Consider the following 24991-nt stretch of genomic DNA (forward strand, 5'->3'; position numbering starts at 1 on the left):
TCCTAAAGCCCTTCAGGAAGCCAAGGCAATGCGAGCGACGCCAGCGCCTCCACCCCTGTCGTGGTAACGCTCTTGTACGCCCATTTGGCCCGTGTAGACGTCGTTTATGAAATTGTTTTCCAATCTCCCACGCCTGAATCCTAGGAATGGCTAGAGAATACGACCATTTATTCAAATTACTAATAATCGGAGACAGCGGTAAGTAGCCTTTTCAAGTATGCTGTTGCCGTGACTGTCGCCGTTCCCAAGGCGAACAAAGTTCATGCCGATTTGTTCTCATGCTTGCAATGAGCGAAAGAAAAAGTGCACTTCTCTTTCGGTCTGCCCCAATTGAAGCACATCAGTGCTTCCTTAAACGTCACGGCCAAGTTCACTGATCTTTCGTGATCGTGCGGCACGCTGCCGAAAGGTTCGAGTAGTAATCGTACGTCTACTGGCCGCTCAGCGACATGAAAGCACTCTATCTGAATATTTTTATCTCCGTTGATGGAGTTCCTTCTGAATCATTAGACGCCACCGTGTTGCTCAGCTTCAGTGTCTAAAACAAGAATTTTCCTAGTGTCGTTTGTCATCTAACATTTGAACTGTCGTGAGCTGCTAAAGCGGTTGTTTCGCCGCGGTGGACTTGGGTCACCGTAGCGATTACGGACTGCGATCTGCCATCCTTCGAGCATGCAGCAACGCCGAGACACCTGCGTTTAGGGGGTGTTGCGTCTACTGCCGCGCTTTCATTGCCTGAAATCCGATCGCATACGATGACCGCGCGCATCATTTGGCATTCTGCACGCTCAATTAAGCATAGTGACTGGCGAAATTGGCGGTGTTGCGGGAGCGCCAAGCAAAAAGCGCGCTTGCGGAACGCGCGTGCCGTCGCATCTGTAGAAGAAAATAAAACAGCTCTCTGGTGGCCAGTTTTTGTGGTCGCTTGTTTCATCGGGTTGCCAGAAAAGCAAAGTTATGCGCCGCAGAGTTTGTTTGGGTAGCCGAGGTTAGTGGCCGCGGCCTGGCCTGCTGGGCGTGATCCACATGGGAGCGTGAACGCCTTGCACCGAGCCTCTGGCAGGTTCACTCTCCGCCCGTGCCGTGTGCCTGCTGCTTTCTGTGTGCCGCGCTGACGTCGTTTCAGAAAAGCACTGCACACGTACGATGAGCCGTCGTTGGGCGCCGTTAACCGAATTCGATCGGTCGTAGTCGTACTACCGCGGAGTCGGGTTGAGCTACCGGTTTAAAAACAGCAGCGTCGCTCAGCACATGACGCCTGTGTTGCACGAGATGGTTCGTTCGCATGAAGCGGTGAGGAAAGACGTCATTTTGGCCGCGGCGTGATGCAAGTGCGTGCATTTGCGGCACGCTTCCTTTCTCAGGGGACATGTGACTCAGAGCGGTTGTGCTGTGAACTCGGAAGTCGTAGCTATCGCGTAGCGCGCCGAGAACGCGTCAACAGACTTTTGCTCGACAGGGGCCAGGTTCGTACTGCCCACGTCTGCGTAACTAAACTCGCGCGCCCTCGGTTTCCCGGAATCACTCGAGCGTCCGGCGATGACAGCGGCGCCGCTTTTTTTTTTTTTTTTCGCCTTTTTAGAGGCGTGTTTAGTTTCTTTTTTTCTTTTTTAGCGTAAATTTATTCCGGGCCGCCGGCATTCTTCAGCGACGCGTTTCGTGCGTTCGACGTGCCCCACTTTCTATTGTGTGTGGTCCTGCGCACTTGGACAAGACAGGAATTCTTTGCCCGACGCAGCGTGCGAGTGCCGATGACACGCACTGAAAGAGACAAACCGTTTGCTTATGGAATCGTTCCCGTGCAGCTTGTTGCGCGCTCGTTAAGTTTACCTGATCGTGGTTTCAAGTCCTATTGTTGAAAGTGCAACAGGCCTCCAGCTACGCTTAGAGCTTTCATGCAATCCTTATCACTTTAACAAATGACCGGAAGGCATATATGCTCTATGTTGATATTCGTAGTAGTACACTAGGCATTCGAACAGAGCTAAAAGGGGTGATGTGACTATGGATAAAATTTGTAGTTTCTGCTGGTTCACTTGAGCAGGGCGCATTGAGATTCTGCAGCACTTAGATGCTTTTGCATGTTTGCTGTGCAATGATCTACTGCAAGGAATTAGCTCCGAGGAGAAGAAATGTTTCATAAAATGTTTTAGAACACCTCAATCTTTCTGTACTTCCCAAAACTGCTTCTTGAGATGATGCATTCGAAACATATTTCACTTCAAACGACTGCTGGTTGCATCTGACATTTACACAGAGTGGTGAGCCCTTAGACAAAGACACTAAAGACAAAAAAATAGTTGAGCTGCATTAATAAATTAGCTATCCATAATACCAAAAGAAGCCACTGTTGCCATGGCAGAAGGCTTGATAAGCGAGTAGGAACGAGGCAGGTGACACCACCACATTGGAAGTTTCCACTCCACCTAACAGACACATCATGGGTTATGATGGCATCTGGGGGGGGGGGGGGCGATTCTATAATTGTCCACCTAGTGGACATGTCCATTTCGTCTGCTGCTGAAGTGCTGATTAGCTGGAGGCACCTGTCTCCTTTTGACGCATACCCCAGCCCAGCCAATCGGAAGTCCATCAGCAGGCGAAATGGACATGTGCACTTGTAGAATAACCCCCCTACACACGCCTAGTTAATCCATAACATACCGTAGCTGTCATTCCCACATGAAAGATTTTTTTTTTAATTGAACGTTTGCCGTTATTTTCTCTTTTAATAAATGGCCTACTGTCACAAAATTAATGAAAATGAAGTTTTCAAAGAATACTTCATTGTTCTCAATTCTTAGTAGTTTTTTATCTTCAGTGTCCCTTTAATGCCATCCGTGCTGGTCTCATTTTGGAAGCAATGAAACCAATGCTGAACTACAATAAATTAGTTTTGTTTCTGTAGGTTAACCATACCAAAGGTTTCTTTTTTTTTTAATTCCATACCATAGCTTGCCATTGTTTTTACAAAGATCTCCCTTGCACCGCAAAGTGCAAGGGAGATCTTAGAATATATGATATTTCTATTAGTGGGCTTGAATGAAAAGCCAGCTGAATGGCACAGTTCTGCAGTGTTTACCAATGTGAAGTGCTGTGTAGCTTCATTGCTAATGTTGCTGTTGTTCAGAAACAGTTGGAAGTTTTGCACTTCATGGGGGATCTAAAGAGCATGCCATATTAGGAAATTGAGCCTATTTTCACTTATGCCAGCAGCCTCTTTTCAGGCTCTGTGCTTATGCTATGCAAGTCAAATCCTTCTGCTCACTACTGTTGTACAAGATAAGCCTTTAAACCTAAGGCCAATGACACACCTGCATTCTTTGTTGGTTCATATCAGTCGTAAGGGCACTCTGCTCTGGGCCTGTTATTACAGGGGACATATATCATTCACCGAAATATGTCTGATACCAAATATGTCAAACTGGCCATTTTTATTACTCTTGCAGTGTATAGGCACACATTGATTAGATTAATGTTGTAAGCCATCTTTTCTCATGAAAGCCTCATTTCATGTGTTCTGTGTCCAGTGTCTCATTTCCTTGTGAAATATTGCTCTGGCTCAGTTTGAGTGCTATAAATTTTTAAAAATTTAGAAAATTAAGCCACTTATCATGTGTAGCACTGTAAATCTCCTTTTTGCAACTTTCGTACAATTACAATGTGAAGCCAATAGGCTCTAAAGGCTGCGGAAAGCATGAGGGAAATGAGTCATTTCTTTTATTATTAACCTATCGAATTAAATATAAATTGCAGTTTGATCTGTCACTTTATGTTAAACTTCATATTCGAAATAACTGTTTGCCAATTGTTTGCAGTTGAACGGATGTCTGACATCCACAGCTGTAGCCACAGGTGGTGCTCGCTGACACTCCCAGTACTAGGCTTGAAATACATATACATTATCACACAAGAATGTTAATCAAAGTGCAGTCATTGCTGTAGCAGAGCACTCATTGTATGCATCATGTAAAGCTTTCTTGTTTCACTCTGACTCGTGGCAAAAGTTATACTTACTTACACTTTTATGTCCGTTTGTTAAGGCTATTAAACTTATTACATAATTTAACTCTAATCTGTATTTATTTTTATCATTGACAAAAAGAGAGCAGATAATTTCCCCTGGGCTTTCTTTGGCTTCATTATCTGTTGACTTTATTTGATTGGTTCCCCTGATTGTTTTTGCTCATTTCACATAAACACACCACTCGGAAATCGGCCAAAATGTTATGCCATCTTACAGTTCTCTTCTATGATTTGTTCCTCTTGACAACTCATTTAAAGCCTTTATGTTATAGTAAACACATTTCTTCAAACACTTCGCACCAGTTTAAGAGCTTAGCACCATGAAACATTTAAGATTTTCTATTTACATGTTTATGACAGGGCTGCCAAAGTACGTTTCATTCTGGCTCCTCAGTTTATAAGCTGAGTAGGATCGCATTATTGTATGCATTGTAGCTGGCAACACCTTGGCACTGACAGAAGTGATAAAGGGACGTGTTGCTGTTTGGTTCGTCCGATGTCTGTGCAGACGGTTGCATAAGGAAGCAGCAAGTGCAAGGGTCACATTATGTGCTCCTAATATACATATACATATAGCATAAATCATGGTGTACAGCATACTATGTTTCGACTGAGAGCATAAAATGGTGCACTGGGTGCGCCGGTTGCAGGAGCATGTCACTCAGCTCATTCAGTGGTAAACAGGTTCAGATCAGCAACATTTTCCATTAGTAATGACATCATATTTTGTGACATAAAAATACAAGACCTAATGTTACATGAAGTTACTTGGCTGACACCTTCATATTTCTTTCATGTGTGACGCACTATTTTCCGATCGTGAATGTGGGGAGCAGTGAACAAGTCGCCCTGGACTAGGGGCTCCGCCCACTCGCTTTCTGCATTTTTTTTTCTTTTAAATAAACGTTTTGATATATATATCTCTAGCATTCATAGCGTTACCTGTTATGTATGAAATGGTGTATGGTGTTTAGGTCCTTTTTATTTCCCTTGCTTATTAGCTTATTATGTAGTATGTGTAACCTGCCCTTGTTCTCCTTGCTTGAGATTTTTTATTTATTTTGAAATACTGTCAATCCCTCCCAGGGATAATTACAGGGGTGAGAGTGAATACATACAACAGACAACCAGAGGAAAAGCCAGTCAGCGACATGAGAAGCACCTGTGACATACGACGTCTTCCACGAATTCAATAAACAATTCTAGCATTGGCTGACCAACAATTAATTCATCCAAGAAATTCCAGTCTCTAAAGGCTTGTGGAAGAAAAGAGAAGCGAAACACTTTATTAGTACAATTAAATTTCTCTAGGGTAAATTTATGTTTGTTGCGTGTTTGCCTGAAAGCGTTGTGTGTAATGCATGACTTGGGATTTAGCTTGAAACTATGGTTTAGCAATAAATACAAGAATTTTAACCTGTGCACTTTGGCTCACCTAGACAAAGTTGAGAGGCCAGCGAGTCGCAGCATTTCAGTTGGGAAATCCGTTCGCCTGTAACGATTAAAAATAAATTGCACGGCTTTCCCTTGTACCCTTTCAGGCATGACAATGTTGTGCTTAGCGTACGGGAACCACGCAACGCTAGCATATTCCAGTATTGGTCAGGTGTTCAATTTGCTGGTACCGTCTCAATGCAGAACTGATCAGCTCCTGCCTGGTAGTGCACTCCCCTTAGTAAACTCATAAAAGGTTCGAGCCTTTGTCTCTCATCCCACCCCATTTGTCATTTCAGGAGTTGGAAAGAGCAGCTTATTGCTGAGGTTTGCTGACAACACTTTTACAGGTGCGTCCCAGTTGCGTAACATTTTCTGACACTCGGTTTAACTTGCCTCTTCTTTTCTTTCTTTTTCTCTTTCTTTCTTTTTTTCTTTTTCTTTTTGCTTACTAGCACATTTGGTGCAACATCAGTAAGTACTCAGTACCAGCTACATCTTTCGTACTTTTATTATGTCGTACCTGTTTAGCCACAGTTTCCATATTATAAAAGGGTTTCTTTCTGTTAAAGGCTGCATTACTTACTTCGTAATGGAGCCTTTTCAATACCAAACTCACTGTATTAGAAATGCTTACTTTGATGATTCTTCTCTACCATCATAGCACATATATTTGTCAAAATGTGAGCGATTTACCAACCCTGTTTTACTGGCTTAGTTGTAACAGTGTTTTAGATGTTTAGCTCTGAATGCTGAAAGACTGATAGATCCAACTCATCAAGCTTGGTATACCCTAACTCACTCCAAGCTTTGCTAGTCCATAGCATTTTGTTTAGACTGAGAGCTGTTGTTTGGTTCTTTAAAGCTTATATACCTTTTTTTTTTACATACTGGCATTGAGCAGTTTTGTTTGTGTTAGGTTTATTGTTTCGGCTAGTTAATTATTTAATTGCATTACAGGTTTTGATGGCACACTTTTTTTTTTATTTAGATAGCATTTGATCAATAAATTGCAACGTAGATAGCGTAGCTAGCATTGAACTATCCATATCAGCTATAATATTATTGTTTTGAACTTGTAGTATAAGCTTGCGATAATGTGTAATTTAAGAAGGCATGCAAGTCTTGGAACGAATGGTTCAGAAGGTTTGCAGTGTGAACATATGTGGAACAGCCCATTTAACATAGCAATAGTGTTGTCGCCTTTGCTATGTAAGCTTAACTTGCATGATCTTGTTTTTCAGCAAAGGCTGACATGGAATACAGTGCTGTCTTCTCTTACCTTTCTAGAAGCAGCATGCCTTTTGCTTTTGAACATGGATGGAAAGTTCGTCAGAGACTTATCAGTGGAGGTTTCTGGACTTAAAAACTAAAAACATTCTATAAAGCTGACAAGCGATGCAGAGATTTGGCCGAATTTGTAGCTGTCATTTGCATTCAGCAGGTGTGATGGCTGCACTTTCAGTTCAGCTGATAGATCTCATCATTGATTTTTCAGCAGAGCACGACCGTAACTTACGCTTACTTTCATTTACTTATTCCTCTTTACTCTTGCTTGGCAACTCCTCCACACTGTGTACATAGGCTGAAACCCCTCATGCGAGCCTTGACAAAGCTCTCCTGCAGTGCTAGCATGAAAGGGAGCTGTCAATCACTGAAAGTGCCCCTTTGTCGTATGTATGGAGTCGTGTGCAGGCTCGACCACATTGCATACTGTTCCCTTGGCTTGTTTCGCGACAGAAAACCCATCAATTTTAAGGTCGTTACATGCATTTTGTCTTACCAATAAAGTTCCGTCATGAAGGTATTCTTAGTGCCATGGTGATATATATTTTTGCCCACTTACAGTATATTTAGCAGCCGTACACACTACGGAGACCAAGGACACATGTTTTTATAAAAGTCAGTAAAACAAAATATAGAATTTTGAAAGTGTATAAAACAATAGATTAATGACACATGGGAGCAGATGTGATTAATGCAGATAAATGAACAGCCTAGAAAAAGACAGCTGCATGGCTGGATGCTTTGTGTGCCCAGTACACATTTCTTACTCAGTGTAGATCTGCAGGCATGTTGTATCACATGGCAACAACCAATTTGTCGATCACCATTGGCAGGCAAGGACAGTTTATGTGCTACTTCTGCAAAATCGCTATAATACGTTCATATTTGGACTCCATATGGATGGGTTTCATCATGGTCAATGGGAATGTGAATGGGACAGCTCAATTTCAGAAAGGCACGTCCCCCGCTCAGTTGCAACTTTGACATATAAAGCTGTGATGTTTGTATGTGAAAATGAATGACACCATTATTTCAACAGCTTCAAACAAAATGTTCCTGATTATTGGCCGGTAGTCAAACTGTTCCATTCATAATCCATTTATTTGCAGTAGCAGGCTTTCTTGTGTAAGAAAGTGTGAGCCGGCATTTGAACGGTTGAGTAATTGTGCTTGCTAAATTACTGTCAGGCAACTACATCACAACCATCGGGGTAGACTTCAAGATCCGCACACTCGAAGTGGATGGTGAGCGAGTCAAGCTGCAGATCTGGGACACAGCTGGTCAGGAGCGGTTTCGCACCATCACATCGACGTAAGTCCCGTCTGGCGCTTTGCTTGTATTCCGCGCTTTCACTGAGTTCAGACCTCTCGTGGGATTGTTTGGTGCAGTGAAACATAACCCATGCTTGATCGAATAGTGGTTGCAAGTTATATTGTAACTCAAACTTTTGCAGACTTCTTTCTCTACTCGGCAGTGCAGAAAACTGTAAAAACTAGTGTCATCACAGGACCAAAAGTTTATTTTAATACTAGCATAGCCCTTTCAACTACAATTTAATTCTTAATTTCGAGAATATAATTTTAAAATATTTACTATGCTTTCAGCATCATTAAATATAGATGGTTGTAGAAAAGATTTAAAGTTGTAAATTTTTCCGGCAACTGCATTTGGTGCCTAATGTCTTGTGCCCATTTATCAATATTGAATTGCTTATTCATGCAGTGAAAGTGTTTCCTTAAGAAACAGCAATAGCTAAGCAATTGCAAGAAGCCCCTGAGCAGCCACCTCAAAAGAGTGTAATAGCCCTGTGCACTGTTACAGAAATTATTCAAGTGGAATTTGTTTCTGTGGAAAGTAGATGCAGCTAAGGTCTTCATGTGAGAGCTCTTAATTACATATGTCATAAACATTTTCGTTTGTACCCAGGTATTACCGAGGTACCCATGGTGTGGTCGTGGTCTATGATGTCACAAATGGGGAGTCCTTTGCCAATGTCAAACGCTGGCTTCACGAGATTGAGCAGAACTGCGATGTCGTCAATAGGATCTTAGGTATGTGCTGTTGAATCACAACCAGGCTATTGGTTCTTTACAGTGTTGTCTGTCAGCAACTGTACATTTCATTCATTTGCACCTGGGCTGCTTGATCTGAATGTCTACTTGATAATCTCCCCCCCCCCCCTGCCCCTTTTACCTCATTTTATGGGGGGGGGGGGGGGATTCACATGCTTATCACCTCTTTTTCAATATAATCCATTGTTTAGTTTTTTTTTACATCGGTTAGTGACCTGCTATGTTAATGACAGCCTTCCTTTTTTGTTTCATCATTTGTTTTAGTGTCTTATCAGCTTCCTACTACCTCATTGCATCTTTTTTTGCTGTTGCTGGGCTTTTTCTCTTGTCCTTCTGTCTCTATAATCGCAGCTTATACCAGTGTTTCTCGAGACTACACTCTACAGAGCCCGTGGTCTAGTTGAAAGTTCAAGGGTGTGCAGAAGGTTGTGGGGTAATGCATCTGTGACAAGTGTCTCCCGTAGTCGAACGTGCCAGGGAGCCACTGCCATTGACTTGCAAGAAGTCCTGATGACAAGATCTGGAATTTTGTACTTTTCATTGATAATGAAAAAAAAAAGAGCACATTGGCTAACCTGGCAGCTGCAAATGTATTGCTTAGTCGCACTAACTTCAACCTGACACACATTTTTCTCCCACACCTTTGCATGAAGTACAGCGGGCTAGATAAGTCCTCGAATTACCTGCGAGTCTATCAAATCGTCTGTGGCATTTATAGGTTTGCGAACCACTGCGTTTGATAACTCGAGTGAACTAGTAGAGTGGGTAGGCATTGGTTCTTCACCATCTAGGCCATTGTTTGCCTAACATTTAGCTGTTATAGACCACTCATCCTGCTGAAAGAAAGATAGAAAAGCAAAGGAAGGACAGGGAGGTTGACGAGAGAATGTCTTTAGTTTGCTACTGTGTGTTGAGAAAGAGGAAAAAGGGTATGAATTCTGCTGAATGTTATTAGAGCCTGTCCTGGATGTAAAGTCCTGCAATTCCAGAAATTGAGCAGTGTACATAGTTTGTGCGCAGGCAAATACTAGTGCTGGCTGTACCAAGTGAAAAGGAACATTGGGTGTGCAGGTCACTGGTCCAAGGTGATCTGGAGCAGTAAAGGAAAGATGCAGTTTTGATGACAATGCAGTTGATCACTTTGTCTGCCTGTAGCTTTTACTATTACAGTATTTTTCCCAGCAAAGTTATTGTCAGAGGAATGCTTTCAAACCATGCCTTAGAACTGCAAGTTAAAAGCTAAATTTCCTGCTAGGTATGATTATTTTCACAATCTCTAAGGATTGACAAATAGTGTTGTTCACTGCATCATGCACTCCTTGTAGTGATCTGCTGCAGCATCTTGGCAACTATGGTGTTGTGCTGAGCACAAGGTTGCAGGATCAAATGCCAGCCGCAACAGCCGCGTTTCGATGGGGGTGAAATGCAAAAACGCCAATGTCCAATGTATTGAAGACATGTTAAAAGATCCCCAGATGGTCAAAATTTATTCGGAGTCCTCCACTATGGCATGCTTCCTAATCAAATCGTGGTTCTGGCACATAAAACCCCAGAATTGAATTCTATTCAATTCACGTTCTAGGGAACAGTGGTAACTTTTATTGCAGTTTTACATTTAGTCTGCAGTACTGTGAAGCGAGCCACGTGTAAGAGTAAAAAGTAGTTTGTAACTAGCTTAGTTATGCAATCACTTTACTTTTGTGACCTTTCAGTGGGCAACAAGAATGATGACCCAAGTAGGAAAGTAGTGCTAACAGAGGACGCACAGCGTTTTGCTGACCAGATGGGCATACAGCTATTTGAGACAAGCGCCAAGGAGAACATCAATGTCGAAGAGGTAAGCATTGTGACTTTCAGCATTTGGAGCAAGTCTGCCCTTGACATCTTATTTACTGTATTTACCCAAATCTAATCTGCAGCTTTTTCTGAAAAAGATGGGTCCGAAAATTGCCTGCACAATACAATCGGATACGAAATCAAAACCGCATCTGCGGCATTGGCAACAGCCTACCGTCAGAGCTGTCAGACAAGTCATCAACATATCCATTTTGTGATGGTGATAGATAGCCTCTTTGGTCTGGCCACCAAGATTGAGGCAACTCTTACTACTGGTACAGCCACCATCACAGCATGATTTTGAGAAGGCTGCTGGCAGTTTATATTGCTGTCAACTTTTTGGCCAATAACTTTCAGGGACGCTATCACTTGCACAAGATTTTGAGTGACTCGGCACTGTGCTGAGTTCGCTATCTGCACACAGGGCCAGGAACACTGTCGTACGCATACTTTGACAGTTGATGATGATAAACTGGTTTTAACGGTGCAAGAGCCAGTTCAGGCCAAAGAGCGCCAGACACAGGGTGCAGTGAGTTAACAATGGTACATCAAGACCAGGAATGTAACATGGCTGTAAAGGGGCCTAAAATCAGTCGCCTTATACATGCAAAAAATATATATGTACTTAAAGTACAACAATGACAATTGATGTGTGCTATGATCATAAAGTATACAGGGGGAAGTTATCATAAGATAAAAAATGTAAGAATATGCAAGTAGCACTAATTCCTCATCTGGGCCCTTGAGCACAAGGGCCGGGAAGCACACGCTTTAAGTACTACTATCGCAGCAGCAACCTCTGATAAGTGGATATACTACAAACCGCTTGGGTGTATAACATATGGTGCACCAACATTGTTTAAGATTGCTAGGACTAATTTACTGTTGAAAAGCGGGGCATTGCCTGTGAACATCGCTGAATGTAGTGGAACTTGTTGATGAGGTGGCAAACGAAAGTGTTTCTTTCTGTGAGCCTCTAGTTCATGACATCCCAGCAACACGTGAAGGACAGTCAATGTTGCGCCACGTTGACCTCAGATAGGTGGCAGATGACCAATCAGCAGGTACAAGTGTGGGCCATTGTGTGACCGATTCTAAGTCGACAGATGATGACCTCATGATACTATATATACAGCTGTATACAAGCCTTATATGGTCATGCTTGGATTATGGCGCTTTTAAGGATGCTTGATCCTGTTCACCACTTAGGAATCTGCCTGGCCACAGGTGCATTCAGGACAAGTCCTGTAGAAAGCTTCCATGTAGAATCATATGAGAGGTCACTCCAAATACAGAGGTCATCTTCCAGCCTCACATATTTCTTTGAGTACATTCGTACCCTGAACATCCTTGTTACACTACCGTAAATGACATGACGCATGCCACACTGTTTCGTAATCAACAGTTCCGATGCCGAGCCTTGCAAAAGTGATAGTACTATCTCTAAAATCAATCGCTCGAGAATACCTCCCTTGTCCGCTTGTGTCTGTAGCCAGTGAAGTGCAATGGCAGCGACGTGCCGCTTCATTATGAAAGCTTATTAAAAAGAAATTTTTAAATCCCATCTGCGCAGGTTAATTTTTCACGTCTCGTCTTTTCCGATCGCGAATGTGGGGTGCACGTTATACAGTCAAGCCCACATATAAGGCACCCAGATATATCATTCTATCGGTTATAACGACCGCATTTCAGTGCACTTTCGATATTCCAACACTCCCCTTCGAAACTGCTTCTAGATATAACGAACGCTTTGAACCCAGTCACGATTAAAAAAAAGGGGGCACATGCGAAGTGCCAAAGAACAGAAGCGCGACCAAACTGGGCGCACGTCAGCGTGTGCCCCCACTTCAGTCAAACTGCTTTGATGATATGGTCTTCCAGGTGAGCGAGCGACAGCCTCGCATGAATTTGGGAAGCCGCGCAGATGGTCACGTGTCTTCAAGGCACGTCCCCAGGCGCGTTCTGCACAAACAGCATGGCATGGGGAACATGCGCCAGTGCAATTGTATCCGATGCAACGATGGCGTCACTTTCGTTCTTATGCAATTGTCCCTGCAGCACCATGTGCATTACACTTGTTTCAATGATTTGGAATGACCATCTATGTCTTTTCACCATGGGAACAACGGCTGCTCAAGTATTCCTCGACTTGGCTCGACGCGGCCCGAGTCAGTGAGAACGCTGCATCATTCATTACCGCCACGCAATGTTGCAAAGGGTCAGCAATTACTGCACAGTTATCAGGAGATCATGGTTTGGCTGCACTTCGTTTACACATTTGCCGATTGCTGAGAACAGTTCGCGAGGACATTTTACCTTTTGAACTTTTTTTTTTTTTCTCTTGAAGCGACATAGATAACACAATTTTATGGCTCTTGTATGGCTGACACGCAGTCATAATACCGAGGCCACAATGTCTAAGAGATTCACAGAATGGTACATGCCACAGTAGTCTCCAAAGCTTATGCTTCTGGCCAACTAGAACGCTTCGCTCTTGTTTGCAGAATACAGTCATGTCCCGCTCATAGTAAAATGTGTCACAAGCTCTGAAATAAAATAAAATGGCGATTGCATTTGCAGTTTTGAAATGACAGGTGATCTGAACCGGCTGCCATTTTGAAAGAACTACACGACGCCACATTTCGTTCTTAAGATAGACGTTTCTAACAGAACTTTGCAGCTAGGTGCGGGAACACACCAGGAACAAAAATTACATTGACAATCTGGTTTTCCGACCAAAGTGCTGCCGAATTTTAACTGCTGATGCCAGCTTCAGTGCAGTTAATTTATGAGTATTTTAAGGGTGTGTCCATATACCAGGCCCACGCAGCGGCCATCAGGTACTTCCTGTCGGTCCCTGCGTAGGAGACGCCCGCTGACGCGCATCCTGCAAAACCTTTAATAAAGTTTATCCAATCCAAATCCATATACTATCACGAACTACTGATATAACGACTACTTTTATTAGAACTATTGATAAACGAATTTGATGGATTTATCTTTTAAGAATCGGCAGTGTGTTACATTCTGGTGCACTTCTATTTTCTTATTTTGAGCCCAAAAGTTGGTGCATGTTAGATTGAGGGGCACATTAGAATCAGATAAATCCAGTACTTTGCATTTGATGCCCTCTCGACTGGTTATTTAAGCATATCCTTCACATAGATAGAGATGTTTGTTTTATCGTGATATCACAATTGCACTTAAAACCTGCTACAGCTGTTGAGAACCCACAATGGCAACTTTTTTCAGGGGTGCCCTGCTCTGTAAAAATATCTTGGGGCACTTAAATAGTATCGAAAGGTGAGCTGGGTTTTCTCACTACATTTAAGTCGCAGAGCAAAACTGGTTTCTCTGAGTGAACTTCATGTTTTCTGAGCCTCCACATTCTTGAGCCACCATTTTACCTCACCTAGCCTTGCTCTGGCATCTCATCTTCAGAAATGCATCTGAAAGGGAAGAGGCAGGTGGTCTCTAGACCAGTTCTTCCATCTTGGGTATTTAAAGAATGCCAGGACACATACAGGAGAAAGCTTTCGCAGCAGTGACTGCTGCCTCATCTAGCTGTGTAAGATGGACACACTTTCCCAATAGACGAGAAGAAAGGGGGTTAGCCGAGGGGCCCGATGTTTATTAATCATATCATAAGAAGCCAACAAACAAAGACACCAAGGACAACACAGGGGGAAATTACTTGTACTTACTAATTGAAATAAAGAAAATATAAATTAATGGAATTGAAAATGGATGAAGAAACAACTTGCCGCAGTTGGGAACGATCCCACGTCTTTGCATTACGCGTGTGATGCTTTACCAATTGAGCTACCACGGCACCGTCTCCCCATCCACTTGGCAGGGTATTTATGTGTTACTTCTAGAACTAAACCTGGGGATGTTAGCCAGTGCCACCACTCACAAACCTTTATTCTTAAACCTTGGTGGCAGATGGGGAACATCCTTTCTCCCACAGGCATCACAAGTACGTGATCTTTAGGGGGGTAGGCATCTGGTGAATAAACACACACGTGCTACCTGAAGGCATCAATATGTCTGAATTCTGCGCTCGTGTTGTGTACTTCCTTTCGTCCTTCGTCCGGGTTGCGCTGCCCACCCACAGGAACATGTTCAATCACCAATTCGCCCAGCTTGCCGTCTTAATTTCTGAATTCGATACACTCGTTACGTAATGAACGAGAAGAGGGGTTAACCGAGGGGCCCTTACTTACCAATAGGTGTTTCTAAATGTGCAAATGGTTTATACAGTAGTGTAAATAATCACCCCTTCTTCATCCTCCATTACCTCTCTCTGGATCTTGAACATCCTCTGTCCTTTGTAAACAAATTGACAAAGCTTTCTTTAATGTGTTTTCTGCGCACGATCCAAGTAAAATTTGCTCTGCAAGGCACCACTATACACTAGTCCCAGCAATACCTGTTGTGTTATCAGGGAATCGTAGCTAATGAACTCCTCATACTTAGAACAGAGAGACTTCTGACGATCGCTGTTCCAAGAGCAGCTTGGTAGTCGCATAATTACGCAGAATAAATTCTGTTGCTACTAGGAATGGCACTTTGTTTGTTCATGCTGAAAGATTGAATGGGTCCTTCGGTACGTGCATTACAGGAACACCAGTACATTTGCTGTTTACTTAACCCACAATAAAGCAGGCTTCAGTTTGTCAGTAATTGCAACTCAGTGAAATGGAATGGCCTGACCTGTGCTGCGAATGTACTAAAATCGACTGTCAGTCACTTCCCATGACAGAGCCAAGGGGAGAGCTGCTTAAAGCACTATCACAAACATATGATAGCAAAGGTAAAAAGAGGTCTGGCGCTAAACAAGCAGTCAAGTCACTGGGCATCTCCTCCCTCCTGGATCTGATTTTGGATTAGTGTTGGAGCAGGGGACTGTTCTTTCAAGACCTGTACCCATGTGTGTCATCTGCTTGCTCCTGCGTGCAGATGTTCAATGCCATTACACGGATGGTGCTCAAGAGCAAGAAGGAGCAGAAGGAGCGGCAGCAGGTGCCCGAGGACAAGCTGCGGTTAAAGCCCGGTGGCCACAAGAAGAAGAAGCAGTGCTGCTGATTGACGGCGGCCCTTCCCCCACCACCACCAGCACCCTTCCGTGCAGCTCTGGTTGCCGGTGAGCGAAGAGGGCAGCTTTACCTTTGAACTTGCAACACCGAAAGTTGATTAAAGGGGCACGTAAAGGGAAAAAAGGAATGATTTCAATGGTATAGTGGAACCCCGGTTACGCATCCCTCAATTTTGTGATGTCCTGTTTTTTATGACGGGCTAGTGCATTCTCGCCAAATTCGCAATAGAGACGATGCGTTAAATTCCTCGATTATATCACACACAATTACACATGTCCTGTCTGCCTTCTGGCACTGTACCAATAGACAGTCGCATACAGTGAAACCTCATTAAACCGTACCCGCCTAAACAGTAGTTTCTTTTTAAAAGTAGTAACGTCAAATCCCCGACTCAGTGGCCATGGAACATAATGCATTTTGTAGCCGCATAAACCGTACCAGCTTATTGCGCACACATTGGTTAACAATTAGCGTTTGCACTTTTCGTAATGCAATCATGGCGGTAGGACAGCCAGCCAGAAGAACAAGCCTCAGAGATTATAATGGCCTCAGTTTATTGGCGGGCGTGAATTCGGGGCAGCCACTGACAAGCCATTTGATGTAGAGCGCCCGAATTGCATCTTTCACTGGCTTGTTCAAACAAACTTCAAGCGGCTGAAGCTGCGATGTCATGCTGCCGGGTATCACGACAAGGTCGGTGTTGCATGCAGCCAGCTTGTCCTTGATGCGCTGGTCAAAGTGGCACCTGAACGCGTCGAGCACAAGCATCCCACGCAGACCCAAACCGCCGCCGGGCCTCTACCGCCAAACGTTATCAATCCAGTCAGCGACCAAGTCTGTGGTCATCCAACCTTTTTCATTTGCGTGCACAATCACACCGCTCGGAAACACGATTCCTTTCAGGAGCATTTTCCATCTGAAGATAAGACACGGGGGCAGCTTGTGCCTATCTGCAGTGCAACAAAGCATTGTGGTGACTCCAGTTTTTTTCGTGGCTGAAAGACAAAACGCGCATTAATTCGCCCCCTTCTTTTCAACGGTTGTGGTGGCAAGCATGTCAAAGTAGAGTGGTGTCTGATTAGCATTTCCAATCTGTCCTTCAAAACAAACTGCTGAAAAGTGTGTAATTTCTCATCATATTCTTCAGGCAATTTTTGGCATATCCCTGTTCGCCTTCAAAGAGAAAAGCCTTTTCTTTTCATAAAGTTTGATAGCCAGCACCTGCTCGCTTTAAAGTCACTCCGCATAGCCCTTTCTGTAGAGCTAACTGCATCGCCTGTACTTTGAGCAAATCGGTCGTCACAGGCCGCTGTGCCACTCACTGCTCTTGCACATATTCCGCGAGTAGCTCTTCTATTTCGGTGAAGCAGCTCTGCTTCGGTCCACTGAAACTTTTCCTTGTTGCTTTGCTGGTGAAAATATTCTTCATCTGTTTGCGCGAGTCCTGCACGCAAGTTTCGGGAACTCCGAACGCCGTGATGCGGCCCGATTTCCGTCCGTCTCCGCGCACATAACTTTTCTTTTAATTGCGGCATCATGGTGGACTCCGTGCGTCTTCACATTCAGTACTTCTATGCTGATTGAATAAATGCGGAAAACAGGAGAAACAGGCAGTGGACTAGGTTACACCAGCGCCTGGTTACACGTACAACATGGAGGTATGCACATGGAGGAAGCTACGGCAGCTAGGCTAGAAGCGCATACGATGCGGCCATTCCGAATGCCGATGGCGATATGGTAACGCGGATTTAGGGTCGCACTCGATTCTAATGCACATGCAATTTTTGGACCTGTTTTATCGGAAGAAAGGTGCGCATTAGATTTGAGTAAATACAGTACAGCGTAGGGCGCCCTTGGACTTTATACGGGAAGTCCAGGGGCGCCTTTGGACTTTATGCGGAACCTCCTGGTAGCGCCGACGCCCACACCGATGGCAGAAATGCACTTGGAATCTCCATATTATTGCTACCGCAATAAATAAATAACACGCAGTGCTGTCTTGAGAAAGGGAGAGAACCGACCTCCAACAGACGGCCACAGATGGAAAGAGCAAAGCTGCACGGCGATGATCGTCGCCAATGTGCTCCCGTGCACTAGCGTTCTTCCCATCCTCGATGACGCGAACTTAGAATCATCGGTGGCAGTAGGGATTTGAGTGTGAATTAGCGGGATGCATTACATATTGCTTTCAATACATTGTTGGACGGACTGCAGCGGCTATTTCGAATTAAAAAGTTGTTGATTAATGAGCTTTTACTGTAAATGGTTTCGACTGTATCTCAAAGTAATCATCTGAGAAAACTGCCCCAGTATTCATTTCATACATACGTTTTTTGGCTGTTTTGGTTTCCGAGTCCTACAGACTATTAGCCTATAGTTTAAATTTGAGCCCTTTGCCACTCTGTTGCCCAAAACAGCGTACCGTAGAACGCCAACGATGCGTTCCTCATTCATATGCTTTCCCTAGTGTAACGTCATTAAAGCCCAATCCTGGCAAGAGGCTCATGGGCACTTATGTATTAGAAGCCTCTTTGTTACATTGTCGTTCTCACAACATTCCCGCTTAATACATTGCGAGTTTGCTGCATAATTATGAGAAAACATCAATTGTGCATTCTGTAAAATAAAAATTCTAAAAGCAAATCGTCAACCTGCTGTCGGCCGTGCTAGATACCCTGTAACCGCGCACTTCTGACCACCACCACTGCGCGCTTCTAAAGGGCCCCTCACCAGGCCACACAGCAAACTTCTGTTATATGCTGGAAGTTGTTACGTGTCCTCTAGGGAGTGGTCTGTCACAAAATTTTTTCAAATCAGTGCATTAGTAGCCGAGATAGAAATATTTCAGTGCCATGAACCCATTATTTCAGGAGGTGTGCTCAGCTGCCGAGCGAGACACTCTTTCCGTCTTGCCTCCACAAGCAAAATTCCTTCCCTGCATTCTCCCACACCGGACCTCGAGGATCATGTGACTCCTAAGGTCACGGGCCCCCGCCTTAATTTTTTATTTGTCCTCGCTTCTTTTGTGGTGCAGTGCACTTCGCTGATGGCATCGCATGCGAGCTTTTCTGATTGTCTCGTTTCATACGGCACATGATTTTGTACACTGTGCACGAGGACACCTGACTAGGGGTATAAGTCATTACTACACGAATACTGAAGCAGACACAAGCGCATCACAAAGCATAATCCCACACTGGAACACGGTAGAAAATGACATATTTTCAGTGTCTACGCGCGTGATTGCACGACGTGGGAACAATCAGACGAAACAGAAGTACATCTCTCTTGCTGCGGTGCTAAATAAACAAAAACATGCAGCCATTCAGTTTATGTGTTTAATTATTTCTCTAAGCTTTAATTCGTTGTTGTTTATTCAAGCAACATATTACACAAATAACAGATGTTGCGTTGAATAATTCTCAAAGTCATGTGTCCCCACCAGCAATGTCGCAGCACAAGCATGTATACATAGGCGCACTAGCACGTGTATGTGATCCTCCGGCTTAGAGCACGGTGGCTGCGAGGACAGGGAGAACGGTGTTCGGTTTAAAATTTCAGATCTTTCTGCGGTGCATAGCAACGTAATACTTCTCAGACACTATCATTATCACGCATTGTGTGCTCTGCACTCGTCAGCTCAAAATGGGCAGACCTGGTGAGGGGTCCTTTAACGCACGGCAGTCCTGGAAGGTCTGGCTCTGGCAGAAACTTCAGAAGTTTGTGACACCTCACAGCGCACCGCCTGATATTAAAACGCCGCCTGCATGACGTCGTGGCAATGTGGCCACAGGAACAAGAAAAAGCAGGCTATATTTTAATTTCAATGCGTTACTTATTCCTCCTCAAAATGGAAACTAGCATAGCTTAGTCGATCTAATAATCGTTGGACCGAAATTGCAGGACAAGCCAAGCTGAGCCGCCTGGTCTTGAAAGGTTGCACTGACTGCATTTGCTGTTTGTCGTGCGAGTTCCACGTGTCCAGCATTTTTCATTTGCATTTTAAATAGTGAAACAATCCCAAGCAGCTCCTTCAAGTAGTTTCAAGTGGCTGCAACTCCACCCTCAATGTCAGCACTGACAAGGGCAGCGATTACACGACAGAACTGCCAGACATTCAGCTGTCGCAATTCAGTTGACTTCAGTTATGTTGGTATGAGCTGAAGATTTGGTGCATGCATTGACGGTGCTTTTGTCCATCTGTAACGACAGCGTGACAGTGGTTGGAGTGCAGAGTAACCAGGTCACAGGCAAGCGTATGTGCACGCAGCAACGTGTTGACAAACTTGGGTTGTATTCTTGCATGATCACTTTCGAAGATACCGTATTTACTCCCATAATTGTCGCACTTTTTGGTCAAAAAAATTGACGCAAATTCAGGGGTGCGATCATTACACAGGTTAAATTTCCCGCGAAAACAAATATTTTTTTTTTTCATCCCGCATTTGCTACGGGATGACAACAGGTCAACAAGCAGGCGGCTGCCACTGTAACAGTGCGGGACACCAAAACAAAAATGGCGGCCGGCGGAGCAAGCCGAACTAGATCTTTTTTCTTCTCATGCGTACATTACGCGCATTGAAACTTCTTCTGTATCAGTAATGAATAATATCGTTAATATCGGCAAGTTTGCAGCTATGACATAGCCATGTTCACTTTGAGGGGACAGAAACAGAGATGGGCGGGCTGAGCTCTGTTAATCTGTTTACTTTGCGGCAGCGAATCTACTTTGGAATTGTCATCGGGCACTGAAGATGATGGAAGCGGGTGAATGCAGCTATACGGCTACCCATGGAAACGAATGCCACTGATATTGCTCATGCGACAAGATTGGGTCACATGTGATTGCCATCTCCTGATGACAGGGAGGAGGAGGAATAAACTTTTATTGTAAAACCAGCACTTTGCCCTCTTTTTTTTTTTTTTTTTCGGGTGCACGGGCATGCAGGTACAGCTAAATGACGTAGGTTGCCGTGGCAACAGGATTGCATTGGGCACCAGCGCTTCCTTGTCGGCTCCACTGGGGATCACGCAATGGCTTGGTGCAAACTGCTTTCTGCACAGCTGTAGGCGATACAAACAACCAACTGAAATCTAACACGTTGGAAGCTATGAACTTGGACCTAGGACTTGAGAAAATTTTGTTTCTCAAAATTCAAATCGGACATAATTGAATCACCAAGACTCTAGTATATGTTTGTGCAACATATGCCTGACGTTGTTGAACAAGTTATATTTTGTAAAACAACTAATGTGTTTAGTGTGCATTACAAAACATGTTTTCCCATTGCAGTTTAACCTCGACATAACGAAGTAGATAAAATCATCAATTTGCTTCACCATACCAAAATTTCGTTGTATTGAAATTCGACCTTTTATGCAAATAAGTACAGTCACAATTTTTCTTACATGGAAAGGGGCCGCAGAACTTTCCTAATTATCAGCCGACCGAAAAAAAACAAAAAATTTGAATGAGAAAGCAACTAATTTTGATTAATTTAGGAGTCTGCAACGAATGATACAGTTTCATGCCAGGTCGACAATATTTTCACGGCGGTACGAATTAAGTGAAGCCAGCCACGCTTTCGCGTGCACTCCAACCCCACGGCTGATAGGGTCGCAGGCACTGGGATGGTGCTGTCATGAAAAGTGCCGGCAACGGGGAGTGAATGCTTCGTCTGCCTCTCGCACCAACGGGTCACCAAAACTCGAGATTGCGCAACCTTCAATACTAAATGCGTGAGGAGACAGCTTACATGGTGCCGGGCCCTCTCGGCACGCCCGCTCATTGCACACGTGGCAGATTACCTCTAAAGCAGAGTGTGCGGCTGCATATGCTCTCAGCCGCGCTTACAGGCACGCGCAGCCACGACTGCGAGGCGCGCCAACGTAACCCCGATCCTGATTCACAAGCCATTCATCCGACTTCCACAGATTGCAACATTTTCTTCTAACTGCATCGCACAACTGCTTGGGCACGTCAGCGTAAAACACTGCTTGACTGTCTGACCTTGCAAGGCGTACTTAAAATAAACTTTTTTGATATCAAAATAACTTCGCAAGATCGGACAAAACTTGATGAACACATGTCGTTCTTAGATGTCGACCAATTGCAAAACCTATGCAGATTGTGGCAGACTCGAAGAAAGCAATGCTGTGAGGAGACGACACATTACACAAGGACGCTGCTTGGCCAACTGACATAGATGATAGCGTAGTACAGGCACCTAGGGGCGTGTGTCTTCTGCCTCAGTAAAAGAAATAAAAGAAACTTGTTACTTTTGGGTCCCCCTTCAGTACTTGCCTAGTGCTCCACTTTGATCTAGACTGTCACGGCTGGGGCTGAGGGTGCATCAAAGTTCAGTAGCATTGGAACTCATTGAAGCACCCCTCTATTCGAAATCAAGCGTAATAAAAAGGACGAATAGAACAAAAGAACATTGAGGCATGAAAATATTCAAAGGGAAAAGAACAAAAATTTTCAAATGTGGCAAGTCTGTGGAGTCGAGTAAACTTTAGGCAAAGCGGGAACATTTTTACATGTATGTCTGTTCTTGTGCCATAAGAAAGACGTGTACTTATTTTTGATGACGTCTCGTTTCAAAAGCTGTCAAATGGAGTGCTGCTTTTAGCCTCTGAAAATGGTTTGCTAGAACTTTTGAAGTTATTTAAAAACCCTTGAAGCTTTCCCGCAGGAAGTGCTACAGAATCTGTCTACAGCATTCCTCCAGTGCTCTCTTTGACTCCGGATGTTTGCTGCCCCCCCCCCTCCCTGGCATCTCGCATTTTCCAGGAAGACCTGTACATTTGAATGGGATCGGGAGGAAGAGGACATGGCTCATTCCCTCTGGGTAGGGGTGTGCAGCATCTGCCAAGAGCTGCCAGTGCGAAGAAACTCTCGTCGCCGCCATTCGCTTTTGCCCTCTTTCTTCGTTCCTTCCTCCTCCGTGTGCTCGTCCTCTGTCTATGCCCATTGCTCACCGCATCGCGGTACTTCGAGGCATCGCCAGTGTTGAAGAGGTGGGGACTGCAGTGTGCACCATGCAGCGAATTTTCTCTTTTTTTTACGTTTGCCCGTCTAGCCTCGCTAGTGTAGTGATCTGTACGACAGCGTGCACCTTGCCCATTAGTCCTGGTTTTTGCTGCTGCTGTCACTGCGAGCGTTGCTCGAGCCATGACCTGTCTGTGCGAATGTTTTTTTATAAGTGTGGCAGCGAACGGCGCCCTCTGAGCTAACGCCACAAGCAGACCAGTGCTGTCTGCAGAAGGACGTGCAGCTTGGTTCACTGTAAATATGATGAAGAGGGAAGTGCAGCCAGGCTATCGCAGGCAACCATACACATCTCAAAGGAGCGTGTAGGTGTGGGCCTGGTGGTGGATATTTGTGAGCAGATTGGGGCGTGCTTCACTGTGATGCAGTGTTGAGCAAGTGTTTGTACGCGGAAGATGTGCCGGGGTGTTAGGTCTGCACTGGTGAAATGTGGTAACACGGTTGGACAGCACGGCTGCTCAGTGGAGTGCGCGATGCCATGTCTGTCGCTCGTCCTTTTTATGTCTTTGCAAAAGCCTGTGCACTTGCATCTCCGCCTGGTCAGTCAGGTGGGAAAGCAAGCATGCAATTCTCATGTCTCTGCCCTGTCCTGTCAATATATATATATACATATATGTATTTTTTTTTTAAACTTCACTCGATAGCAATCTTGCTCCGTTATCTTTGTTGCCCTTTATTATGCCGGTGTGCTCATTGCAGCTATTTAAAAATTAGTGCTGCAGGTCAAAATGTAGTGAATTAAGGGAGAGATTTCCAGGTAGGCATTGTAGCAGACAGCTTAAAGCTGCGGGGCCAGCAGGGAAGAGACTATCACCATTTTTGTTCGGATCAGTCTTAGTCACCGAATTTTCGCATGCATAGCATGCGCCTTTCTTTCCCGCACATGGGACTCTTGTTTTTGAAGTGCAGAATGTGTCATCTTTCTTGCTCTTTTTCTTCCTCCACTGTGCTTTATCACAACCATCACTTGCATCATATATTGTTGTTAGTATCACTGGATGTAAATTGCCTTTCAAATACTGCTGTGTTGCTGCAGAAGCATATATATTGTTTATTGGTTATATAAATACAGATCGCTGTGGTATATTTTGCATTGCTTGAGCACTTGTCGATGCAGAGTTTTAATTGTGTCATGCTGCCAGAGAAATATCACCATCCTATGTGCTGCTCTGCAAGGCACACGGCTCCCTACAGAGCAGTGTACACTGTATACTCTCCCCCCCCTTGTTTCTCTTCTTCTCTTTTTGCGGGCAGAGTAATCTTCTGATGAGTATTTCTTATGTCTCTGCTGTGTCTCCTGGTTCATGCAGGTCACACTGGTCACTTGAGCTGCATAGCACATTTGCGTGGCATTTCACTGTGCTAGCAAGGTGCAGCAGGATGTACCATAAAACTAGTTTGTAACGAGTGTGTTCTCATTGTGATTTTTTTTTTAGCGTGTTGTTTTCTTAGTTCCAGCCGGTTCACTTGGGATATGATGGACAGAGGCCACAGGCCTGTTGTACGCGCAGTTTTACTCATCTTTGCACGGCCTCTCATGTAAGGAAGGTACCTGAGTTGTGCCTGGGTTTGGTCAAATTTATAATCGTAAGCATTTTTTTAATTTTTTTTTTCCCTGCAATTGGTTATGACCCAAAGGAGCTTGCACCACGATTGTGACTGTGTTTGTTGTTGAACTTGTGGGTTATGGTAAATACTTCTGGGTCATCGTGTGAAGCGAAAACACAAGAATATGTGCCCACACTGCATTTTATAATGTGTGTAGTCTGCCCTTTTTTTTTTTTTGTGGACAAGAGGAAGGAAAAGAAAAAGGTGGTATTGCTCTGGGCACTTTACAAAGTGCTGTGTGCATCCCGGCAAAAGAGTGTGCGCACCGCTGCGCGAAGAACATTGAAAGTAAAAAAAATAAAGAAAACAATGCATACATTGAATTTTACAGTGAAAAATAAACATATTGAATGATACACGCATTTCAATTGTGACTTTATTTTCTGCTGCGAGGTTGAATGGTTGCCGCCAAATTGTCACAAGTGTGTGGGAGTTGTGGAGAAATGGCCTGAGTGTGATTGTAGTGTATGGTGCCATCATCTTGAAAGTTGCAGTGCATGTGCTGTCAGGCTGTGTTTAGCTCATATACACCTTGTTCATTAACAAAATTTTCTGTTGGTAAACAATATTTTACAATG

At 44.1% G+C, this 24991-nt stretch overlaps 1 protein-coding gene across 1 annotated transcript; it reads left to right on the top strand.

Annotated features, from left to right (window-relative positions):
• Nucleotides 1-32: 32 nt before the first annotated feature.
• On the top strand, nucleotides 33-24769 carry Rab35 (RAS oncogene family member Rab35). The gene is made up of 7 exons (XM_065453383.1): nucleotides 33-198; nucleotides 5760-5810; nucleotides 7935-8058; nucleotides 8674-8798; nucleotides 10532-10656; nucleotides 15618-15801; nucleotides 22548-24769. The coding sequence occupies exons 1-6, from the start codon at nucleotides 147-149 to the stop codon at nucleotides 15741-15743; spliced, it is 603 nt and encodes a 200-aa protein (XP_065309455.1). The 5' UTR covers nucleotides 33-146; the 3' UTR covers nucleotides 15744-15801; nucleotides 22548-24769.
• Nucleotides 24770-24991: the final 222 nt, after the last annotated feature.

This window comes from Dermacentor albipictus, chromosome 2 (assembly GCF_038994185.2).
Source record: "Dermacentor albipictus isolate Rhodes 1998 colony chromosome 2, USDA_Dalb.pri_finalv2, whole genome shotgun sequence".
In the NCBI taxonomy this organism is placed as follows: Eukaryota; Metazoa; Arthropoda; class Arachnida; order Ixodida; family Ixodidae; genus Dermacentor; species Dermacentor albipictus.